The following is a 20415-nucleotide window of genomic DNA, read 5'->3' as shown; positions in this document are numbered from 1 at the left end:
CCCTCTTTGCTGTCCACTACACCTCCAATTTTGGTGTCACCTGCAAACTTACTAACTGTACCTCTTATGCTCGTATCCAAATCATTTATGTAAATGACAAAAAGTAGAGGACCCAGCACTGATCCATGTTGCACTCCACTGGTCACAGGCCTCCAGTCTGAAAAACAACCCTCTACCACCACCCTCTCTCTTCTACCTTTGAGCCAGCTCTGTTTCTAAATGGCTAGTTCTCCCTGTATTCCGTGAGATCTAACCTTGCTAATCAGTCTCCCATGGGGAACTTTGTCGAACACCTTACTGAAGTCCATATAGATCACATCTACCGCTCTGCCCTCATCAATCCTCTTTGCTACTTCTTCAAAAAACTCAATCAACTTTGTGAGACATGATTTCCCACATACAAAGCCATGTGGACTATCCCTAATCAGTCCTTGCCTTTCCAAATACATGTACATCCTGTCCCTCAGGATTCTCTCCAACAACTTCCCCACCACCGACGTCAGGCTCACTGGTCTATAGTTCCCTGGCTTGTCCTTACCACCTTTCTTAAACAGTGGCACCACGTTAGCCAACCTCCAGTCTTCCGGCACCTCACCTGTGACTATCGATGATACAAATATCTCAGCAAGAGGCCTGGCAATCAGTTCTCTAGCTTCCCACAGAGTTCTAGGGTACACACATTCAGGTCCTGGGGATTTGTCCACTTTTATGTGTTTCAAGACATCCAGCACTTCCTCCTCTGTAATATGGACATTTTGCAAGATGTCACCATCTATTTCCCTACAGTCTATATCTTCCATATCCTTTTCCACAGTAAATACTGATGCAAAATACTCATTTAGTATCTCCCCCATTTTCTGCGGCTCCACACAAAGGTCATCTTGCTGATCTTTGAGGGGCCCTATTCTCTCCAAAGTTACCCTTTTGTCCTTAATGTATTTGTAAAAACTTTTTGGATTTTCCTTAATTCTATTTGTCAAAGCTATCTCATGACCTCTTTTTGCCCTCTGATTTCCCTCTTAGGTATATTCCTACTGCCTTTATACTCTTCTAAGGATTCACTCGATCTATCCTGTCTATACCTGACATATGCTTCCTTCTTTTTCTTAACCAAACCCTCAACTTCTTTAGTCATCCAGCATTCCCTATACCTACCAGCCTTTCCTTTCACCCTGACAGGAATATACTTTCTCTGGATTCTCGTTATCTCATTTCTGAAGGCTTCCCATTTTCCAGCCATCCCTTTACCTGCGAAAATCTGCCCCCAATCAGCTTTCGAAAGTTCTTGCCTAATACTGTCAAAATTGACCTTTCTCCAATTTAGAACTTCAACTTTTAGATCTGGTCTGTTCTTTTCCATCACTATTTTAAATCTAATAGAATTATGGTCGCTGGCCCCAAAGTGCTCCCCCACTGACACCTCAGTCACCTGTCCTGCCTTATTTCCCAAGAGTAGGTCAAGTTTTGCACTTTCTCTAGTAGGTACACCATATACAGAAAATTGTCTTGTACACACTTAACAAATTCTTCTCCATCTCAACCCTTAACAATATGGCAGTCCCAATCTATGTTTGGAAAGTTAAAATCCCCTACCATGACCACCCTATTATTCTTTTTTTTATATCGATATTTTTATTAGAAATTTAACAGTTTTACAAGTTTACAAAAATAAACAAAACTCTCAAGTACAAACATTGATATACAATTAAATCTTAAATATATAACCAAAATTTAACAAAAGAAAAATATCGAAAAAAAAACAAAACTCAACTAACTACTAATCTAACCTACAACTAACCAGAGTGTATATTTCAGTCTCTTACATTATTCAAATAAGAGAAAGAGAGAAAAAAAACAGCGGATAGCATAGAAATTGGGTAGTGAGATACATGCTCGGAATGTGTTAACATCAAATGTAACAAAACCCGTATTCGTGCGGGATTCCTCTCCCATGGGGCCCCAGACCAGCCAGGTTCGCAATCTCAATTAAATAAAAGCCCGTGCTAGGATAGCCAAAATATCGGTATTCGTATAATTCAAGAAGGGCTGCCATATTTTATAAAATAATTCGGTCTTTCGGTGCACCATATTTGTAAGGAATCAAGGGGAATACATTCCATAATTAATCTGTGCCAATTTAAAAGTCCAGCGGGGCCCTCTGCCACCCAGTTTACCAAAATATTTTTCCTTGCACAGAAAGAGAGAATAGAAAATAATCTCTTCCCATGCATGTCCAGGGAGGATAAGTTCGAAAAGCCCAAAAGGAGAGATATGGGATCCACTTTAATTTCCGTTCCTATAATTTCTGTCAGGGCACTTGCTACTTTAGTCCAGTATCTACGGATCTTATGACAGGTCCATAGACAATGTACAAGAGTGCCCACCTCTATTTTACATTTGGGACACATTGGGGATGCCCCTGCCTTAAATTTTGCCAATCGATCCAGTGCTATTTGGGCCCTATGAAGTATCTGCAGCTGGATAGCCTGAGTTCTGTTACAGAAGGTGATTCTTCTGGCGTTTTCCCAAATGTCATTCCACGTTTCTATAGAGATTTCTAGCCCCAATTCCTGATCCCATGTTTTAAGCAGATTGTCCATATCTCCCAATACTTCATCATGTAGTAAATGATAAATAGTACTGATGGAGGATACCCCCTTTGGTCGTAGTACTCTACATTCTCTATCTGATTTATAAAGACTATCTAATAACGTAGTCTTCTTCTGTAAAAAAGCTCGAATTTGGAAGTATCGATAGAGGTCTCCATTAGGTAATCCGAATTTCTGACGCAGCTGTTCAAAAGACATCAGGACCCCTTCTTTAAATAGGTCCCCTAGACATGAGATACTCCTGGATCTCCAGAGTTTAAAAGTGGCATCTGTACCCCGGTTGAAATCCCCATGCTCCCACTATCAGAGCATAGGGGGATGTTTTATGTGAGTTGCCCTCATTTTGCCGCATTATATTCCAAGCTTTAATTGTATTTAGTATTATAGGGTCTTTACAGTGATCCGCAATGATTTTCCTCTTGTCTGAAAATAAAAGGTTAATAAGTGGGCATTTTACTTGAGAAGCTTCGATGTCCAGCCAGATTGATTGTGGATCAAACAGGACCCAATCAGCTATGTAACTTAATAAGGAACTTAACTGATATTTCCTAAAATCTGGGAAGTCCAATCCTCCCCTTGCCTGTGGAAGCTGTAGCTTCTTCAGCTTAATGAGGGGCCGTCTATGATTGCAGATAAAGGAACCCAACCACCCATATAATTTACGTAGTGCCAGCCTCGGCAGCATCACCGGAAGCATTCTCATAGGGTATAGGAGAAGGGCAGGACGTTCATTTTAATTAGTGCTATTCTACCCAGCCAGGAAATTGGAAGGTCTCCTCATCGCTGGAGGTCATGCCTTATCCTTTCCAGTAAATGCACAAAGTTAGCCTTGTATAACTGACCAAATACTGGGGTAATAAAAATACCTAAATATAAGAAGCCCTCCAGGGACCAACGAAAGGGAAAATGGGATCCGTCCACTAAGTGGGGTATCATAGCAAGGCCATCCATTGGCATAGCCTCCGAATTTGAGAAATTAATTTTATAGCCTGAGAATGCGCTAAATGTATTAATAACTTGGATTAAGCGAGGTACGGACATCAGAGGATTACTGAGGAATAGAAGAATATCATCTGAATACTGGGTAATTTTATGTTTACCTGTACCGATCCTCGGGGCCGTTATATTAGGATCAGCTCATATAGCTTCTGCTCGTGGTTCAATTATTAGCGTAAATAACAATGGCGAGAGAGGACATCCCTGACGGCAGCCCCTACCCACACTGAAGCTATCCGAACCTAATCCATTGGTACCCTATTATTCTTACAGATAACTGAGATTTCCTTGCAAGTTTGTTTCTCAATTTCCCTCTGACTATTTGGGGATCTATAATACAATCCCAATAAGGTGATGATTCCTTTCTTATTTCTCAGTTCCACCCAAATAACTTCCCCGGATGTATTTCCAGGAATATCCTCCCTCAGCACAGCTGTAATGCTATCTCTTATCAAAAATGCCACTCCCCTCCTCTCTTGCCTCGCTTTCTATCTTTCCTGTAGCATTTGTATCCTGGAACATTAAGCTGCCAGTTCTGCCCATCCCTGAGCCATGTTTCTGTAATTGCTATGATATCCCAGTCCCATGTTCCTAACCATGGCCTGAATTCATCTGCCTTCCCTGTTAGGCCCCTTGCATTGAAATAAATGCAGTTTAATTTATTAGTTCTATCTTGTCCATGCCTGCCCTGACTGTTTGACTCACTTCTGTGAAGAGTGTTCTGATTCCTGAAGAAGGGCCTGTGCCCGAAACGTCGAATCTCCTGTTCCCTGGATGCTGCCTGACCTGCTGTGCTGTTCCAGCAATAAAGTTTCAACTTTGATCTCCAGCATCTGCAGACCTCACTTTCTCCTCACTTCTGTTCTCATCTGTACCAGTCTCAGATTGAATTTACTCTGCAATTTGAGAGGGAGAAGATAGAATCAGAGATAATGGTATTACAGCTGAATAAAGGCAACTGCAGATGCGTGAGGGAGGAGCTGGGTAGAATTGACTGGGAGCAGAGCTTAGCAGGAAAGACATTGGAACAGCAATGGCCAGAGTTTCTGGAAGTAATTCAGGAGATACAGCAGAGATTCACCCTGAGGTAAAATTAAGCATGTTGCAGGGAGGATGGGGCAACCATGGCAAACTAGCGAAGTCAGGAAGAGCATAAAAGCAAAGGAGAAAGTATATACAGAGGAATCTCGATTATCCGAATAAGATGGGCGGGCACCATTTCGTTTGGATAATTGATTATTCAGTTAATTGATTCAATGCCTCTCCTCTGGGGCTTGGAGTTTTCTGAAGTTTCCTTTTTCCTCGTTCTGCCTGTCTTCCTCCCACTCTTTGTCTCAGGGTTTGCTTCTGAACCCCACCCCCCACCCCCTATCAGTAAAATGGGATTGACACAGGGAGCACTTGCTAAGACCGCTCCCCATTCAGGAGACGCGGTAGCAGCAGACTGTACACGAGACCCTGTTCGACCCTCCCAGCCCCACCTGACCCTGCTCCCACCTCACTCACGTCCAACCCCACTCCCTGTCCGAGACCCCCCCAACCCTGTCCAACCCCGCTCAACCCCACTCCCTATCCGACCCCCAATCCTGCTCCCTGTCTGACCCCAAACCCCGCTCCCTCTCCGACCCCCAACTCCGCTCCCTCCGACCTCCGATCCCGCTCCCTGTCCGACCTCCAACCCCGCTCCCTGTCCGACCCCCCAACCCCGCTCCCTGTCCGACCTCCAACCCCGGTCCCTGTCCGACCCCCTCAACCCTGCTCCCTGTCTGACCCCCTCAACCCTGTCCAATCTCCTGACCCCTCCCAACCCCGCTCCCTGTCCGAACCCCATCTGACCCCCTCAACCCCTCTCCCTATCTGACCCCACTTACATTCCGACCCCGATGACCCCGCCGCCGCCATCCGATCTGTCTGCTGCGCCCCCTGTGTCCCACCACACGTTCTGCCTTACCCTCCGGGGCAACCGGACTGGACACCACCAGTAAGACTGCTGCTGCCTTTGGGGGTGAGTCTCCAAATAGCACACGCACGCGCACACAACTTTTTACTGCAACTTTTTGTCAACTTCCACCTTTGCCCTGTACAGGATAATGTTAGAGAGATTATTGGGGGAAGGGGGTTTAGGGTACACGCCTGTGTAGAACTCTAGGGAAAGTGTGGGGAGACAGAGAGAGAAAGACAGTGGTCAGTCATTTGGAGATGGTGCCTGGACTCCCATCAATGTTCAGGACTGTTCTTGGCAGCATTTCAGTAAGCTAAGTTTGTTTTTAATCATTGTAAACAAAAGGTGTGATTGGTGTTGGAAACAGCTCCTTGATGTAATGTTTCTATCAGGAATCGAGATCTCCTTCGGATAATCCGATATTCAGATAACTCGATATTCGGATAATTTATATTCGAATAATCAAGGTTCCTCTATAATATAGCGAAGGACAGTGGGAAACCAGAGGATTGGGAAGCTTACAAAGACCAACAAAGGGCAACAAAATATGAAATCAGGAGGGAGAAGATTAAATATGAGGGTAAGCTAGCCAGTAATATAAAGGAAGACTGTAAGAGTTTCTTTAGATATATAAAGAGTGAAAGAGAAACAAAAGTGGACATTTGGGCGACTGGAAAATGACACTGGAGAGATAGTAGCGGGGAACAAGAAAATGGTTGAGGAACTGAATGATTACTTCACGTCAGTCTTCATGGTGGAAGACATGAGTGATATCCCAAAAATTCAAGAGACTATGATGGCCAGCACCAATGAGAAGCTGCTAGAAAAACTGAATGGCTTGATGCTGGATGAATCACCTGGACCAGATGGACTAAGGGAGAGTTCTAAGGGAGAAAGCTAAAAAGACAGTGGAGGCATTAGTGGTGATTTTCGGGAATTACTAGAGTCAGGGAAGGTCCCAGAGGACTGGAAAATCGCTAACGTGACAGCTGCGATAAAAAGGGAGTAAGGCAAAAGACAGAAAATTACAGACCGATTAGACTAACCTCGGTGTGGTAAACAACCTGGAATCCACTGTGAAGGATGGGATTTCTGAATACTTGGAAGTGTATGGTAAAATAGGGCAAATTCAACATGGTTTCATCAAGAGGAGGTCATGCCTGACAAACCTGCTAGAATTCTTTGAAGAAGTAATGAGCAGGTTAGACCAAGGAGAGCTAATGGATGTTATCTACCTGGACTTCAAGAAGGCCTTTGACAAGGTGCCAGACAGGAGACTACTGAGTAAGATAAGGGCCCATGGCATCAAAGGTAAGGTGCTAGCATGGATAGAAGCCTGGCATGCTGGCAGAAAGCAGAGAATGGGGATAAAAGGGTCTCTCTCGGGAGGACACTCTCTCAGTAGTGTTCTGCAAGGCTCAGTGTTGGAACCCAACTTTTCACTTTATACATTAACGATCTAGATGAAGGAACTGAGTGTATTCTGGCTAAGTTTGCAGATGATATAAAGATAGGTAGAGGGTCAAGTAGCACTGAGGAGATGGGGAGGCTGCAGCAAGATTTGGACAGGTTAGGAGAGTGGGCGAAGAAGTGGCAGATGGAGTACAACATGGGAAAGTTTGAGGTCATGCACTCTGGTAGGAAGAATAGAGACATGGACTATTTTCTAAATTGGGGAGAAAATTCAGAAGTCTGAAGTGCAAAGAAACTTAGGAGTTCTATTCCAGGATTCTGTTGAGGTAAACTTACAGGTTGAGTCAGTAATTAGGAAGGCAAATGCAATGTTGGCATTTGTTTTGAGAGGACTTGAATATAAAAGCAGGGATGTACTTCTGAGGCTCGATAAGGCTTTCATCTGACCACATTTGGAATATTGTGCCCAGTTTTGGGCCCCATATCTCAGGAAGGATGTTTTGGCCCGAAAGCATGTTCAGAGGTCATTCACAAGAATGGTCCCAGGAATGAAAAGCTTAATGTAAGAGACTCTGGGTCTATACTCAATGGAGTTTAGAAGGATGGGGGGGGGGGGGGGGGGGGGGGGGGGAGGGTGTGTGTGAATCTAATTGAAACTTACAGAATACTGAATGGCCTGGGCAGAGTGGATTGTAAAGTACAATATAGAAATCCTACAGTGTGGAAACAGGCCCTTTGGCCGAACAAGTTCACACTGACCCTCTGAAGGGTATCCCACCCAGACCCATTCCCTTACCCGAGTATCCTACACTTACTCCATAACTAATGCACCTAACCTACACATTCCTGAATGCTATGGGCAATTTAGCATGGCCAATTCACCTAACCTGCACATCTTTGGATTGTGGGAGGCAACCAGGGCACCCAGAGGAAACCCACGCAATCACAGGGAGAATGTGCAAACTCCACACAGCTAGTCACCCAAGGCTGGAATCAAACCCGTATCCCTGCTTTGAGGCGGTAGTGCTAACCACTGGGCCGCCCCAAAATGGGAAGATGTTTTCATTTGTAGGAGAGACTAGGATCCAAGGACACAGCCTTAGAGTAAGCTTCTTGATTATCAAAGGGATCAAGGGTTATGAGGATAAAGCGGGAGAATGAGGTTGAGAAACTTATCCGCCATGATTGAATAGTGGACCCAGTTGAGATGCTCGGTGAACCGTTCTCTAAGCTTATGTTTGGTCTGCCCGATGTAGAGAGTGGTGGAGCAGATTCAATGGGCAGAATGGCCTAATTTCTGCTCCTATGTCTTGTTGTCTAATGGTCTTATGATCTTCTTCAGGTATTAGGTTGACAGGTGAGCTGCTTCAATAAGCTGAGCTGCAAAGGAAAATAAGAAAAAGTATACGGCAGCTTTCCTTTCTCCCAACTGACAAGAATTTGTTACTTTCCTCGTTCATTTATGACTATCAGACTAGAGGATTGATGAAATTAGAGTGGTGCTGGGAAAGCACAACAGGTCAGGCAGCATCTGAGGAGCAGGAAAATCAACGTTTCGGGCAGCAGCCCTTCTCCAGCATCTGCAGTCGTCACTTTCACCTGGAGGATTACTGAGACCATCAATTTATTAGCACTCCACACCTCAATGAATACAGAAATGCTATGATTATGTTGCTGCATGTGGTAATCCCAAGGCCTAGACTAAGAATTTTGAATTCAATTCCCACCAATGCAGAATGTGAAATCAGAAAATCCTTTCACCAGTCAATTTCAGCTGTTGGATTAAGGATCTAGAAGTGGTTAGCAGAGCTGCCTGCCAAGTGTGATTGGGATTTTAGGTGAGGATGAATTCGAGTTGAGTTGTGCCCAACTAGGCTCTTAGTTAAAAAAAAAAGTGTCATTTTGGAAACTCCAACTGGACATCACACTCATTGCTCAAGGTAGTCATGCAGCTTTATATAAATGGTCAAATGGAAGAACTTAAAAATCATTGGAGTTCACTTCCAGTTTGTTATAGGAAAACCTGACTCCGTGTTGCTTATTGGAGAAGAGGGAGTTTTTGTAATGTGTTGTGTATGAATTTCAGACTGGGTAATGATTGTGGACTTGAGGACTTTAGCTGCAGGAGTTTGTTCAGACTCTTTCCTGCTATCTGGGACTTACCTGGGAGTACGTCCCACGGAGGGGCGGGCCCGGATGGATCACGTGAGCTCCGCCATTTGTGTTTTGGGAGAAGAGGCGGAAACGGTTATCTCAGGTCGGTGCAGGTGAGCAGGGACTGATTGGGAATGAGAGGAGTTGGGTGAGGGGAAGCATTTTCTTTTTATGTCAGGCGGTCTGTATTGTTGGATGCTCCGGCCGGGTGGAGCAATGTTTGTGTGTGTGCACTAGTGCCTGCCGGCTTCTACAGACTTTCTTTTGGCCCAATAAGGCCCTTGTTGTTGCTACTTGCATAGTTGAAGTGCTCATTTTTTGAAGTCATCTATTGGTTTTTTTCTACATCTGTCATCGAGACAGACTGGTCGATAATGTAAAGTAACCAAATTGTTTGGAGTGAGACTTGTGATCGACCAGTAAATTGCACAGCCTTTTATAGATAGGGAGTTGAGAGTAATGAGTTGGCGTAAGGGGAGTTGAGACCCGGGGCAGATTAGTCAAGTTCTTACTGGGCGATGTAGGCTTAGGAGCGATGACTGACTTACTCCTCCTATTTTTATGTTCTCCTGAATTTGTTTTGTGCAGTTATTACGTCAGACGCTAAAGACCAAATGCTTCATTTTGTATTCTCAAATATATAAAACAGGATGTTATTTTGTACTTTGTCTGGGCCAATGGGAGGAATGTTAACTACTTCACAGTTAACTATTCACGGGGAAATTTGCTTGGTAATTCTATCCCTGAAATAAGGTTACAAATTAGCTTCAGTGCATCTGTTCAAGGACGAGGATTACCTAAAATGTCCTCCATGTACTTAAATAGAAAACTAGGTGAACTTCTATGTAAGATAACAACAATGTAACTTATCCTTATTGTCTGTTTATTTAGAAAGATATTTCTAAATTTGCAATGTAAAAGAACTACAGAAGAATCTCATTTGGAATTAGAAGTTGTCAGATTTTTGCTGTTCTACCCCCTCCACCATTTCCATGAGAAAAGAATGGGCACTAGTATTAATGTTTGCAACTTTGTTTCTAATTTCATACTTGGAAAGACTGCTTAATTCCAACCTTGTGATATCACTCATCTCCATTCAAGCTTTAGCTGCTGGCGAAAGCTTTATTCAGTCACCGTGATTCCGATTCTTTTCTAACTGGTCTCTCCAAAATTTTAGCAAATTTGGCTAACCCTTGTTTACATGATCAAACATTTATGCTTAAAAATAACAAGTACTTTGTGATTGTTTATCTGATAATAAAGGCATTATGAAACTTCAACTTATTACAGTTCTTATTTGACTTTTACACCGAGAAACTAGTATGTAGTCTCTAATGAGAAGATAGCCTTGGTGTTAAAGGAAAATAGTGTGTTCGGGCAGAATTATATATTTGATTTATTGATCTAGTTAATGCTGATTGCTTACAATTCCCATATGCTTCCTATTTAAAACACAACTTGTGCTCAAATCGTCATGTAACCTGTCCAGGTCTGGAACTCTGACAAAACTTTGTATTCCTTCAAATTTCCTAATTATACATTCATGACTTAGCAGCCATGCGTTCATCTACCTTGATCTTAACCTCTGAATTCACCCCATTCCTCCAAACCTCTCTTTCTTCCCTGCTCCTCAATCTGAGTGTTATGGACCAGGCCAGACCCCCTCAAAATATTTCAAGAAAGTAGCCTTGACCCTAATTTTTCTAGTTATTTTAAACAGATGTAAACTGGATTTTCAAGGAGTGATGCAGCTGGCCCAACCACTCAGTTTGAAACAAACAATTTATTTATACGCCACCAAAAGAGAACAGTATATAGAATTCAAAGTTTGTGCGAAGATTTGTAGCTCGGGTGCTCGTTGCTGTGGTTCTGTTCGCCGAGCTGGAAGTTTTTGTTGCAAACGTTTCGTCCCCTGGCTAGGCGACATCATCAGTGCTTGGGAGCCTCCTGTGAAGCGCTTCTTTGATGTTTCCTCCGGTGTTTATAGTGGTTTGTCCCTGACGCTTCCGGTTGTCAGTTTCAGCTGTCTGCTGTAGTGGTTGGTATATTGGGTCCAGGTCGATGTGTTTGTTGATGGAGTTTGTGGATGAATGCCATGCCTCTAGGAATTCCCTGGCTGTTCTCTGTCTGGCTTGCCCTATGATTAGTAGTGTTGTCCCAGTCGAATTCATGTTGCTTGTTGTCTGCGTGTGTGGCTACTAAGTATAGCTGGTCGTGTCGTTTCGTGGCTAGTTGATGTTCATGTATGCGGATTGTTAGCTGTCTTCCTGTTTGTCCTATATAGTGTTTTGTGCAGTCCTTGCATGGGATTTTGTACACTACATTAGTTTTGCTCATGTTGGGTATCAGGCCCATGAAGAAACCATGATATCATTCGACGTGACGGCACTGTTCACTTCGATTGACAAAACCCTAGCCAGAGAAACAATAGCCAACGTACTGGACATACAGAACAGAAAACAGGACGCTGAACCTATCAACAAAGATGGCATACTTAAACTACTGGACTTGTGCCTCACAACACACTTCACATTCAACAACCAGATATACGAACAAATCAACGGAACACCCATGGGATCACCAATCTCGGGACTCATAGCAGAGGCAGTTATGCAAAGGTTAGAACAAACAGTCCTACCACAAATTCAACCCAAACTCTGGGTCAGATATGTCGATGACACGTTCGTAATCATTAAAAACACGGAAATAGAAAAAACACACCGGATCATCAACACCACACTCACAGGAATCCGATTCACGAGAGAAGAAGAAAAGGATAGCCAACTCCCATTCCTCGACGTGATGGTACAGAGAACACCGAACGGAGAATTCACTACAAGGGTATACAGGAAAGTCGCACACACAGACCAAGTCCTAAACTATGAAAGTAACCACCCCAACACACACAAACGAAGCTGCATCAGGACACTATTCAAAAGGGCCACAACACACTGCAGTACACCAGAACTGCAAAAAGAAGAGGAACACCTATACAAGGTATTCGCCAAAAACGGATACCCGCGCAACTTCATCAACAGATGCCTAAGAGAAAGACCACGGAACGAGGACATACCACAACCAAAAGGACTAGCCACACTACCATACATCAGGAGCATCTCTGAACTGACAGCCAGACTACTGCGACCCCTAGGACTCATAACGGCACACAAACCAACAGCCACGCTCAGACAACTCACCAGAACGAAGGACCCGATACCCAGCATGAGCAAAACTAATGTAGTGTACAAAATACCATGCAAGGACTGCACAAAACAGGACAAACAGGAAGACAGCTAACAATCCGCATACATGAACATCAACTAGCCGCGAAACGACACGACCAGCTATCCTTAGTAGCCACACACGCAGACAACAAGCAACATGAATTCGACTGGGACAACACTACTATCATAGGGCAAGCCAGACAGAACAGCCAGGGAATTCCTAGAGGCATGGCATTCATCCACAAACTCCATCAACAAACACATCGACCTGGACCCAATATACCAACCACTACAGCAGACAGCTGAAACTGACAACCGGAAGCGTCAGGGACAAACCACTATAAACACCGGAGGAAACATCAAAGAAGCGCTTCGCAGGAGGCTCCCAAGCACTGATGATGTCGCCTAGCCAGGGGACGAAACGTTTGCAACAAAAACTTCCAGCTCGGCGAACAGAACCACAGCAGTATATAGAATAACGTAACAGCTGAAAAATCTAATTGTCTCTATCATAACTTGATGCTATACCAAATGCTTGCAACATCCCCTAAACTACTCTCCCTTTCCACAAACTTTGGCAAAAAGGTAAATTCAAAAACAGGTTCTTAAAGGAGAGAGAGGATTAGCATGGAGCTGTGTCTTTGGGTCCAGCAGCTTCTGTGGATTCCCAGCTAAAACTTGACTAGCAGCTGCAAAACAGCCTGACTTAAAAAACCAAACCCTGAACTCTGAGAACGAGCCACTTCCCTTTCATTGTATAAGTGTTTTATAAAAAAACACTTACTTGAGGCAGTATCTGTTAGCTATAATTAAATTGGCCTTAAAACCCATGTAAACCAGACACATTGGAACCTATGCATTTACGCCCCTTTTGTGGGGGGGGGGGGAAAGGGAAAAACAAGACAGAATAACCTTGTCAAAGGAGCAGCATTGTCACATTGAGCATTTGCCTTTTTGTACTAAAGCTATTGTTTTTAAACTTGTTTTTGATTTTGTGTTTATACAGCATACTTAGGTTTTTTTCATTGTGTTAAAGGTACTAACTAAATGGAAGCTGCTCTGCTTGTTCTTTGAAATTTGAATGTACAATAGTGCAATACTTAAAACCTTGATGCTATGCACTTGGGTCAGGTCTAACATTGCTCCGAAAATGCAGTGGCTAAATGTTTTCAAATGCAGAGGTTGTACTCTTGATCCTACAGTTATTTAGCTTTTTGGTTTTCAGTGCTCTGCTACTTGGTTCATAAACTGTAAAAACAATAATTATGTTGCCTTTTGGCCACTCAAGGCTCATGCTTCTTCATCAAATCACTAATGATTTCCCATTTCAAAATCTACTTTGGGCATAAAGTTATGATAGTTAATGGCTAAGAAAGATAGAAAATTTTGTCCCCTTTCCTAGTAATGTGAAGACTTTTCTGTGTAGATTTCTTTCCACCAGAAACCGCTCCAGTTACCAGAAAAGTCACTTATATACTTATTCATAAAAATATGTAGCCCAGTTTATCAATTCTATTATTACCATAGCAGGTTTTGAGAAGATTTGTAGCTCAGGTTGAGGTTCTGGATGTAGGTTTGCTCGCTGAGCTGGAAGGTTCATTTTCAGATGGTTCGTCACCATACTAGGTAACATCTTCAGTGAGCCTCTGAATGAAGCATTGGTGGTTTAGCCTGCTTTCTATTTATGTTAATTATACCCAAGGAAACTCAAACATATAAACAGAAAGCAGGCTACGCCACCAGTGCTTCATCCGGAGGCTTACTGAAGATGTTACATAGTATGGTGATGAAACATCTGAAAATGAATCTTCCAGCTCAGCGAGCAAACCTACATCCTATTATTACCATTTCAGCAGAAACTTAAGCTATCTTTTCTTTGTATTCCCAGTTTACATGATACCTTTTAATATGTTTGAAGTCACTTCACAGATGATAAAAAGTAAAGTTTGACAGTGAGCCCCCATATGACAATATTAGATGAGAGAGCCCAAAGCTTTGTCAGAGCTTGATTTTAAGGAATAACTTAGAGGAGGAAAGAAAGCTGGAGACATTTAGGAATTGAATTCGAGTTTGGGGCCTAGGCAGCTAAAACTGTGACATGTCTAATGGAGTATTTAGAGTCCGGGATGTTTGAGACTTACCTCAAAGTTGTGGGGAGGAGGAGATTGTGTGTAGACAACAAATGTTAGCGCCGAAGGATTTTCAAAGAAGGATGTGAGTTTTCAGATGGTGACATCGTTAGCTGGGTCTACACTCAGCCAACAAACAGGATTAATGGATGAATGGGATTTTGCCTTGGTAGTACTGTTTTGTGTGACTTTGAGTTAATTAAATACCTTCGATCTCCATTGGAATACCAAAACTCATTTTATTGCTTTTGTTGGGAAGATTTTGGCAAGACTTCATTTTTATGTTTCTGTTATGCTGTTACTATTTGAAGGTTGCTGTTCTGTTTGTTTTTGCTAGTTGCTTGAAATACTAGTTACCTTCTGTTCAGAAGAGAATACATGCAAATGAATTCTGCTGGTGCATTGCATCATATGCAAAAGTAGGTTTGTTATGCAAGGCCTTGAGGACCCTAGAGCAATTTTGTGATGATGCTACAACACCCCTCATTTGACATGAACCCTACAGTATGCACAAGAGTTGAGCAGGAAGAGAAGCAAAGAGAATGAGGCAGAAACCTTAAGTTGAGCCTTGTGAATGACAGAAGCATGTGGAGTAGACTGATTGGTGTTAGGTGGTAAAGTTTAGTCTTTCAATAATGTAAGTGTAAGACTTGAGCCTAGTATATCTCTGAATACCAACTAATACAGTATTTAGTCTTGGTATGTAATAAACATTTACAAAGAAGTTTGTGCATGATGGTTGTTCTTGACCTTTGCCTTCTCTCAAACTTGTGGATATGGATAAAACCACACAACAGTTGAGCTTAACATGTTGTGTACTATTATTGATGACATGTAGATACAGAATGTTTTATTTTCAAAGGGTTCAAACTTGCATATGAGCTGTGATGCTTAAACGTTTCAATTATTTTGAAAACGAAAGATCAGGGCAATACTCAAAGTTTTAGCGAAAGCTGGAATTTAGTTGTGTATCTAAGGAAATCAAAATTCTCATCTTTGGTTGACAATTCCATTTAAGATACTTCAATTTATTTCATTACTTCACTTATGCTATTGTCATATTTAGTATTTTAAACATTAGCTAATGACAAACATTATGTCAGAGTTCGAAAGGATTATTGAAGTAACATTTGTTGTGTAAAAATGACGTAGATCATTAGCTGTCCCCTATTAAAAGGCAGAAGGGTATTTTTACGTAGAATGAGTCTTAAAAGCACTAATTTACATTTATAGGGTATTCTCAGTAGAGAAAAGTTCTTAAATTATTGCACAAATGTACAAAATAGGTGGCTTAGAAAAGTAATATTAACTAAAAACTTGGTTGAAGAGATGGACATTTGGATGGACATGAAAGGAGGAGGAGATATAGAGGCAGTTAGCTTTATAGTATGAACATTGCAGCAGGGGACTGGGAAGGATAAATTAATCAGATCCAAAAAATGAGATAGCTGGCTTCTAGGCCTGAAGTAGCTGGAGACATGGTAGCAGTAATCATACTGTTGAAACCACAATCCAAAGGTCTGTACTGATGATATGATGATGACCTCAAATCCCATCATGGCAGCTGGGGATTTAAATTCAGTTGATGAAATAATTCTGAAATATAAAGCTTAGTAATGGTGATGGGATGGGTGGGGAGAGAGGAGAAGGAAGAGTTGTACATTTCTGTCTGGTACACGAAAGCCCTGCAGAGATTAGAATATGTTGTTCCTTCTGTGTGTAATTCTTTGGCTAGGCTGTTTCAAAGGATGCCTACCAGTGTTTGAGGGATGGACAATAAATGGTGTTGTCAGCGCAACAGACATGTCTTGAATAAATTTTAAAGTTGGAGATTAATGAGGTGTAAAGCTGTGAAAAGTGTTTGACCACAAGGATATAAATTCTGAACATGAATGTTGGTGATCAGAGTTATTTGTGGAAGTGAACAAGAAACAGATACCCACAGAAATTGAATAGATATGCACAGAAGACAAACAAAAAAAATCAAAATCAATCAATTTACTGAAAAATATGTGCAGTATAAAAGCATGAAATTATGAGCAGCTAATGTAAATTAGTGAGCTCAGGGGTATGAGTGTGATTTGTGAAGACTAGAATACAGGCAGCAGAGTTTTGGATGAGCTGAATTTTAAGGAGGTTGAGTAGGAGAGCTGTGAAACTGTCAAACCTAAAGAAACCAAGACACACACAATTGAGGTACAAATGAACATGAAGCAGGCTCAGAGGTGGGCAGTGTTTAAAGAGGGGCAATGGAATTTCATTATAGTGAAAATGAGAGTTGGAAGCACAATTAATTTCAATCATTGTTTAATTTGAAGCTTTTTCATTTTGTCATGTTTGTTTGTATCTTAGTTAACTGCTATTTTGGAGTTACTGATACAGACATAAGTTGAAATTTAATTCATAATAGTCATATTAATTCAAGTGTTGCAATATTCTGTTTAAAAATTCATTGAATAGTCCAATCTACACCACCTTGATAGGAAGGTGTGTGATAAAATTGTTAGCATTTACATGTAACTCGCATTGAGCTGATAACTGTGCAAAAACAGGTGGCAGGTCAGAAGATTGGACAGAATGTCAAAAACAGTTCAATGGCTAACATATTACTGAGAGGGGAATTATTTAAACATTAACTCTGGTTCTCCGCTGAGTTTGAGCGCTTTCTGTTTTTATTTCCATTCTCCCAGCATCTGCAAGTACTTTGCTCTTACTATAAGAGTTAGTTTTTGTTGAATTCGTGAAGGCAGATTGTCAGCTTAACACAAATGACATTTTTTGTAAATTGCATTATTTTATAACATATTCGTTTTCTCTATGTGTCAGTTCTTGTTTTCCCTGCAGATAGTTTGGCAGATAAAGGTGTGAAACATCAAATGTCTGAAAGACACGAATCAAAGGTGAAAACAGAAGAGGAGGATGATATGTCCTGTGGAGACCTGGGTGATGGCCTTTGCAGGAAACCTGGCGGAATTTATGAACAGACACCAGGTGCGGTTGCTGAGACCATAACATCCAGACATGGATCAGATGTCGATGACTCTGTTTTTAGTACAAGTGTAATTGAAGATGAGAAGAATGCAATTACATCTTCCCACTGGACCAAATACAGTAATCTACACAATTCATTTCATAAACTAACAACTTCTGATGGGACAAGTACAAGCAGGCGGTCGAGCAGCAATGGTAATCATTAACAATTGTGCATTACTCTAAAGATCAGGTTTGATAAAGCTGTGAAAATTTTATTTTTGAATGACATCTTATTACTTTAGATATAGCGGTCATAATGTGTCTAAACCTCAAATTTTTATCTTGGTTGAAAACTCTGGCTGGTAGTTATTTGTGCCCTTTAAGTGAAAAAGTGCAACTACCTGAACATCTATAACATGCAATTTATTTGAAAGTTTCAAGTAAAAATCTCGCGTCATAAGGGATGGATTATGAAGTACAAAAGGATGAAAAAACAATTATACACGTGTGTACAATCTCTGCACTGATTTTGAAAAAAATAAGTTACAAGTGATCCATGAGAAACACAGTTCTCCAGAAAGGAAATCAATTTAAACTAACATATGTCAGAGTACAAATTGAAGTTTCTTTTCCTTAAAACGTTTCAAGGAAATTTTGATTATCCAATTGTTGATACCATTGGGCGAAAATTTAGGAGTAAGATAGAATTCAAGAACTTTTTCAGGAAAAAGTAATGTTCAAGAGAGATTGAGGCAGAATTTTTTTTCATGTGTTTGAATCATTTGGCCTAATGGAGTGTGTTGAGATTGAAGGTTATGGTGAGAAGGTAAGTGGTTAAAACTGATCTTGTTAATGACTCTTGGAACTAATGTTTTTCTTAAAGCCCCCAAGTGTGACTTGTGTTCATCTCACCAATCTAAGGTTTTCTTGAGTATATGATATCACAACTCTATTAATGTTGAATTTTAAGAAATGTAATTTTTATCTTCCCTTCTAGTAACTTGTTTATATTTTGATTTTGTTTATTCCAGTCTGAAAGATTAATAGAGAATATTCTTTTGAGACCGTCACTATTTGTATTTTATTTTTCTCTTTTTTTTTTCAAAATTTGGAACTTAATTTAGATTAAGAGTTGAGTTTTGAATAGCTACTTCTTTGAATAGAGAAGAGAACAAAAGCAGATGTTATCTGTTGGGAACAGGTCTGGAAAACAATGCAAACTAATTACTGTACTATGGACACTGTAGACAGATTGGCATTGAATTGTTTGTGTTAGAGGTTGGTGATTGTTTAGATGTTGAATTGGTCAGTCAAGGGAGGACTGGTGCCAGCCAGCCAACCACAAGGAATGTTGATTAATAAGAGGAACAAAGAGTCAGGAATAACTTTTTTTTGTAGGAGATAACGATTTCCTAGAATCTCTACAGTGTGGAAACAGGCCATTTTGGCCCAACAAGTCCACACCGACCCTCTGAAGAGTAACCCACCCAGACCCATTCCCTGACCATATTAGCCGACATTTATCCCTGACTAATGCACCTGAACTACACATCCCTAAACACTACAAGCAATTTAGTTTGGCCAATTCACCTCACCTGCACATCTTTGGATTGTGGGAAGAAACCGGAGTACCCGGAGGAAACCCACGCAGACACTGGGAGAATGTGCAAACTGCGCATGGTCGCCCAAGGCTAGAATCGAATCTTGGTCCCTGGTGCTGCGAGGCAACAGGGCTAACCACTGAGACACCATGCTGCCCTCAATTTGGAAGCTTCTGGGCTGGCTACTCTATTTTGCGTTCTCTGATCTCTCTCCACTTATTGATTTATTTAATGTTATGAGAAAAGAATCCTAGGCTGTAAGAAATCTGTAAATATTTCTGAGTCTGCTGAAATTGCTTGCATTAATGTGACTTCAGAATTTCAGCGAGATGTACCGTTCTATATGCCTGTGAACAGCCCATTGTCCAAGGATTTCACGAAATTGTAGTTCTTCGATTTTCTTTATAATTTATACCTTAACCACACTCCCATATAGGCAGACTCAGTTATAATCAAAGAAGCATGGATTTAGATTTGTAGCTTTTAATTAGACTGCTGCCTTGTTCATTTGTGATCTGCTAAAATTACTTTCTTAATAATTAATTTTTGTTGAAGTTATCAACTTGGTGTCTAGGATCTGTTGTTTGTGAAATCTGATTGGATGCCATTGGGCAGTTTTGAGGTCTTGAATGTTTTAATTTCACTGACTTCACAATCCACTAATACTGAGGCTGATTTGGTTTCGCTTGCTATCCCTATATTGTAATACCATCTTTGCCATCCTTTTATCTTCGGAAATAGTTCAGAATGATATGACTTTAATGCATTATCAAATAATGGGAAGCACCCACTAACATTACCAGCAATAAGATAAAATAGCTTGCATTCAAAATTGTACTGTATCCCAAGTGACTTCACAACAGCATTATAAAACATAAGGAACCTAAGGAGCATCTTCTCAACCTATCTGCAGCCTTTGACATGGTTCAATATATTATTATACTCTGCTTCTGTTGTCTGTCTTTGTGGGACACCTCTTGTCTTGTTTGGGTCTTAAGTCTATAATCAGATATGGAAAATTACTTGCATAACTTCTGTTTCTGATCCTGCATTTTAAATTATTGTGTTTCAAAGGATCAGTTGTGGCCTTCCTCCTCCTTCAGGAGGTAACATCCTTGATACTGAATGATGGGCAGGTTAAGAAAGGCCCCAGGGCTACTCCAGCTGGAACATGGGTTGAACTCTCCACTGTTGGCAACATTCTGAACAGCATGATGTCTAACCAGCTCCTAATTCTGATTTACATGGTGTCTTTGAGTAATATTGCCTAAAACAGCAGTGTTCTCGCATGAAAACTTGACAACACCTAGCTCTCCCCCTTCACTACTTTTAGTGATTCCTCTGGTGTTGCTGAATTGTCCCACAGGTTCTCTG

General features: G+C 41.3%; 1 protein-coding gene across 3 annotated transcripts in view; it reads left to right on the top strand.

Annotated features, from left to right (window-relative positions):
* Positions 1 to 9197: 9197 nt before the first annotated feature.
* The window catches only part of ccdc125 (coiled-coil domain containing 125), a 33523-nt gene continuing 22305 nt past the window's right edge, over positions 9198 to 20415 (top strand). Inside the window, exons 1-2 of one of the 3 annotated variants that reach the window (XM_043708065.2) lie at positions 9198 to 9217; positions 17312 to 17653. In XM_043708065.2, the coding sequence (XP_043564000.2) occupies positions 17344 to 17653 (310 nt within the window). In that variant the 5' untranslated portion in view covers positions 9198 to 9217; positions 17312 to 17343. Of the gene's footprint in view, positions 9228 to 17293; positions 17654 to 20415 lie in introns of all 3 variants that reach the window. The other 2 variants (XM_043708076.2, XM_043708090.2) reach the window with 2 other exon arrangements.

This window comes from Chiloscyllium plagiosum, unplaced genomic scaffold, assembly GCF_037043375.1.
Source record: "Chiloscyllium plagiosum isolate Xiang-an unplaced genomic scaffold, Cpla_swu_hap1 HiC_scaffold_2, whole genome shotgun sequence".
NCBI lineage: Eukaryota > Metazoa > Chordata > Chondrichthyes > Orectolobiformes > Hemiscylliidae > Chiloscyllium > Chiloscyllium plagiosum.
Note: the sequence above shows the minus strand (reverse complement) of the source record. Positions and strands in the feature narration are given on the sequence as shown.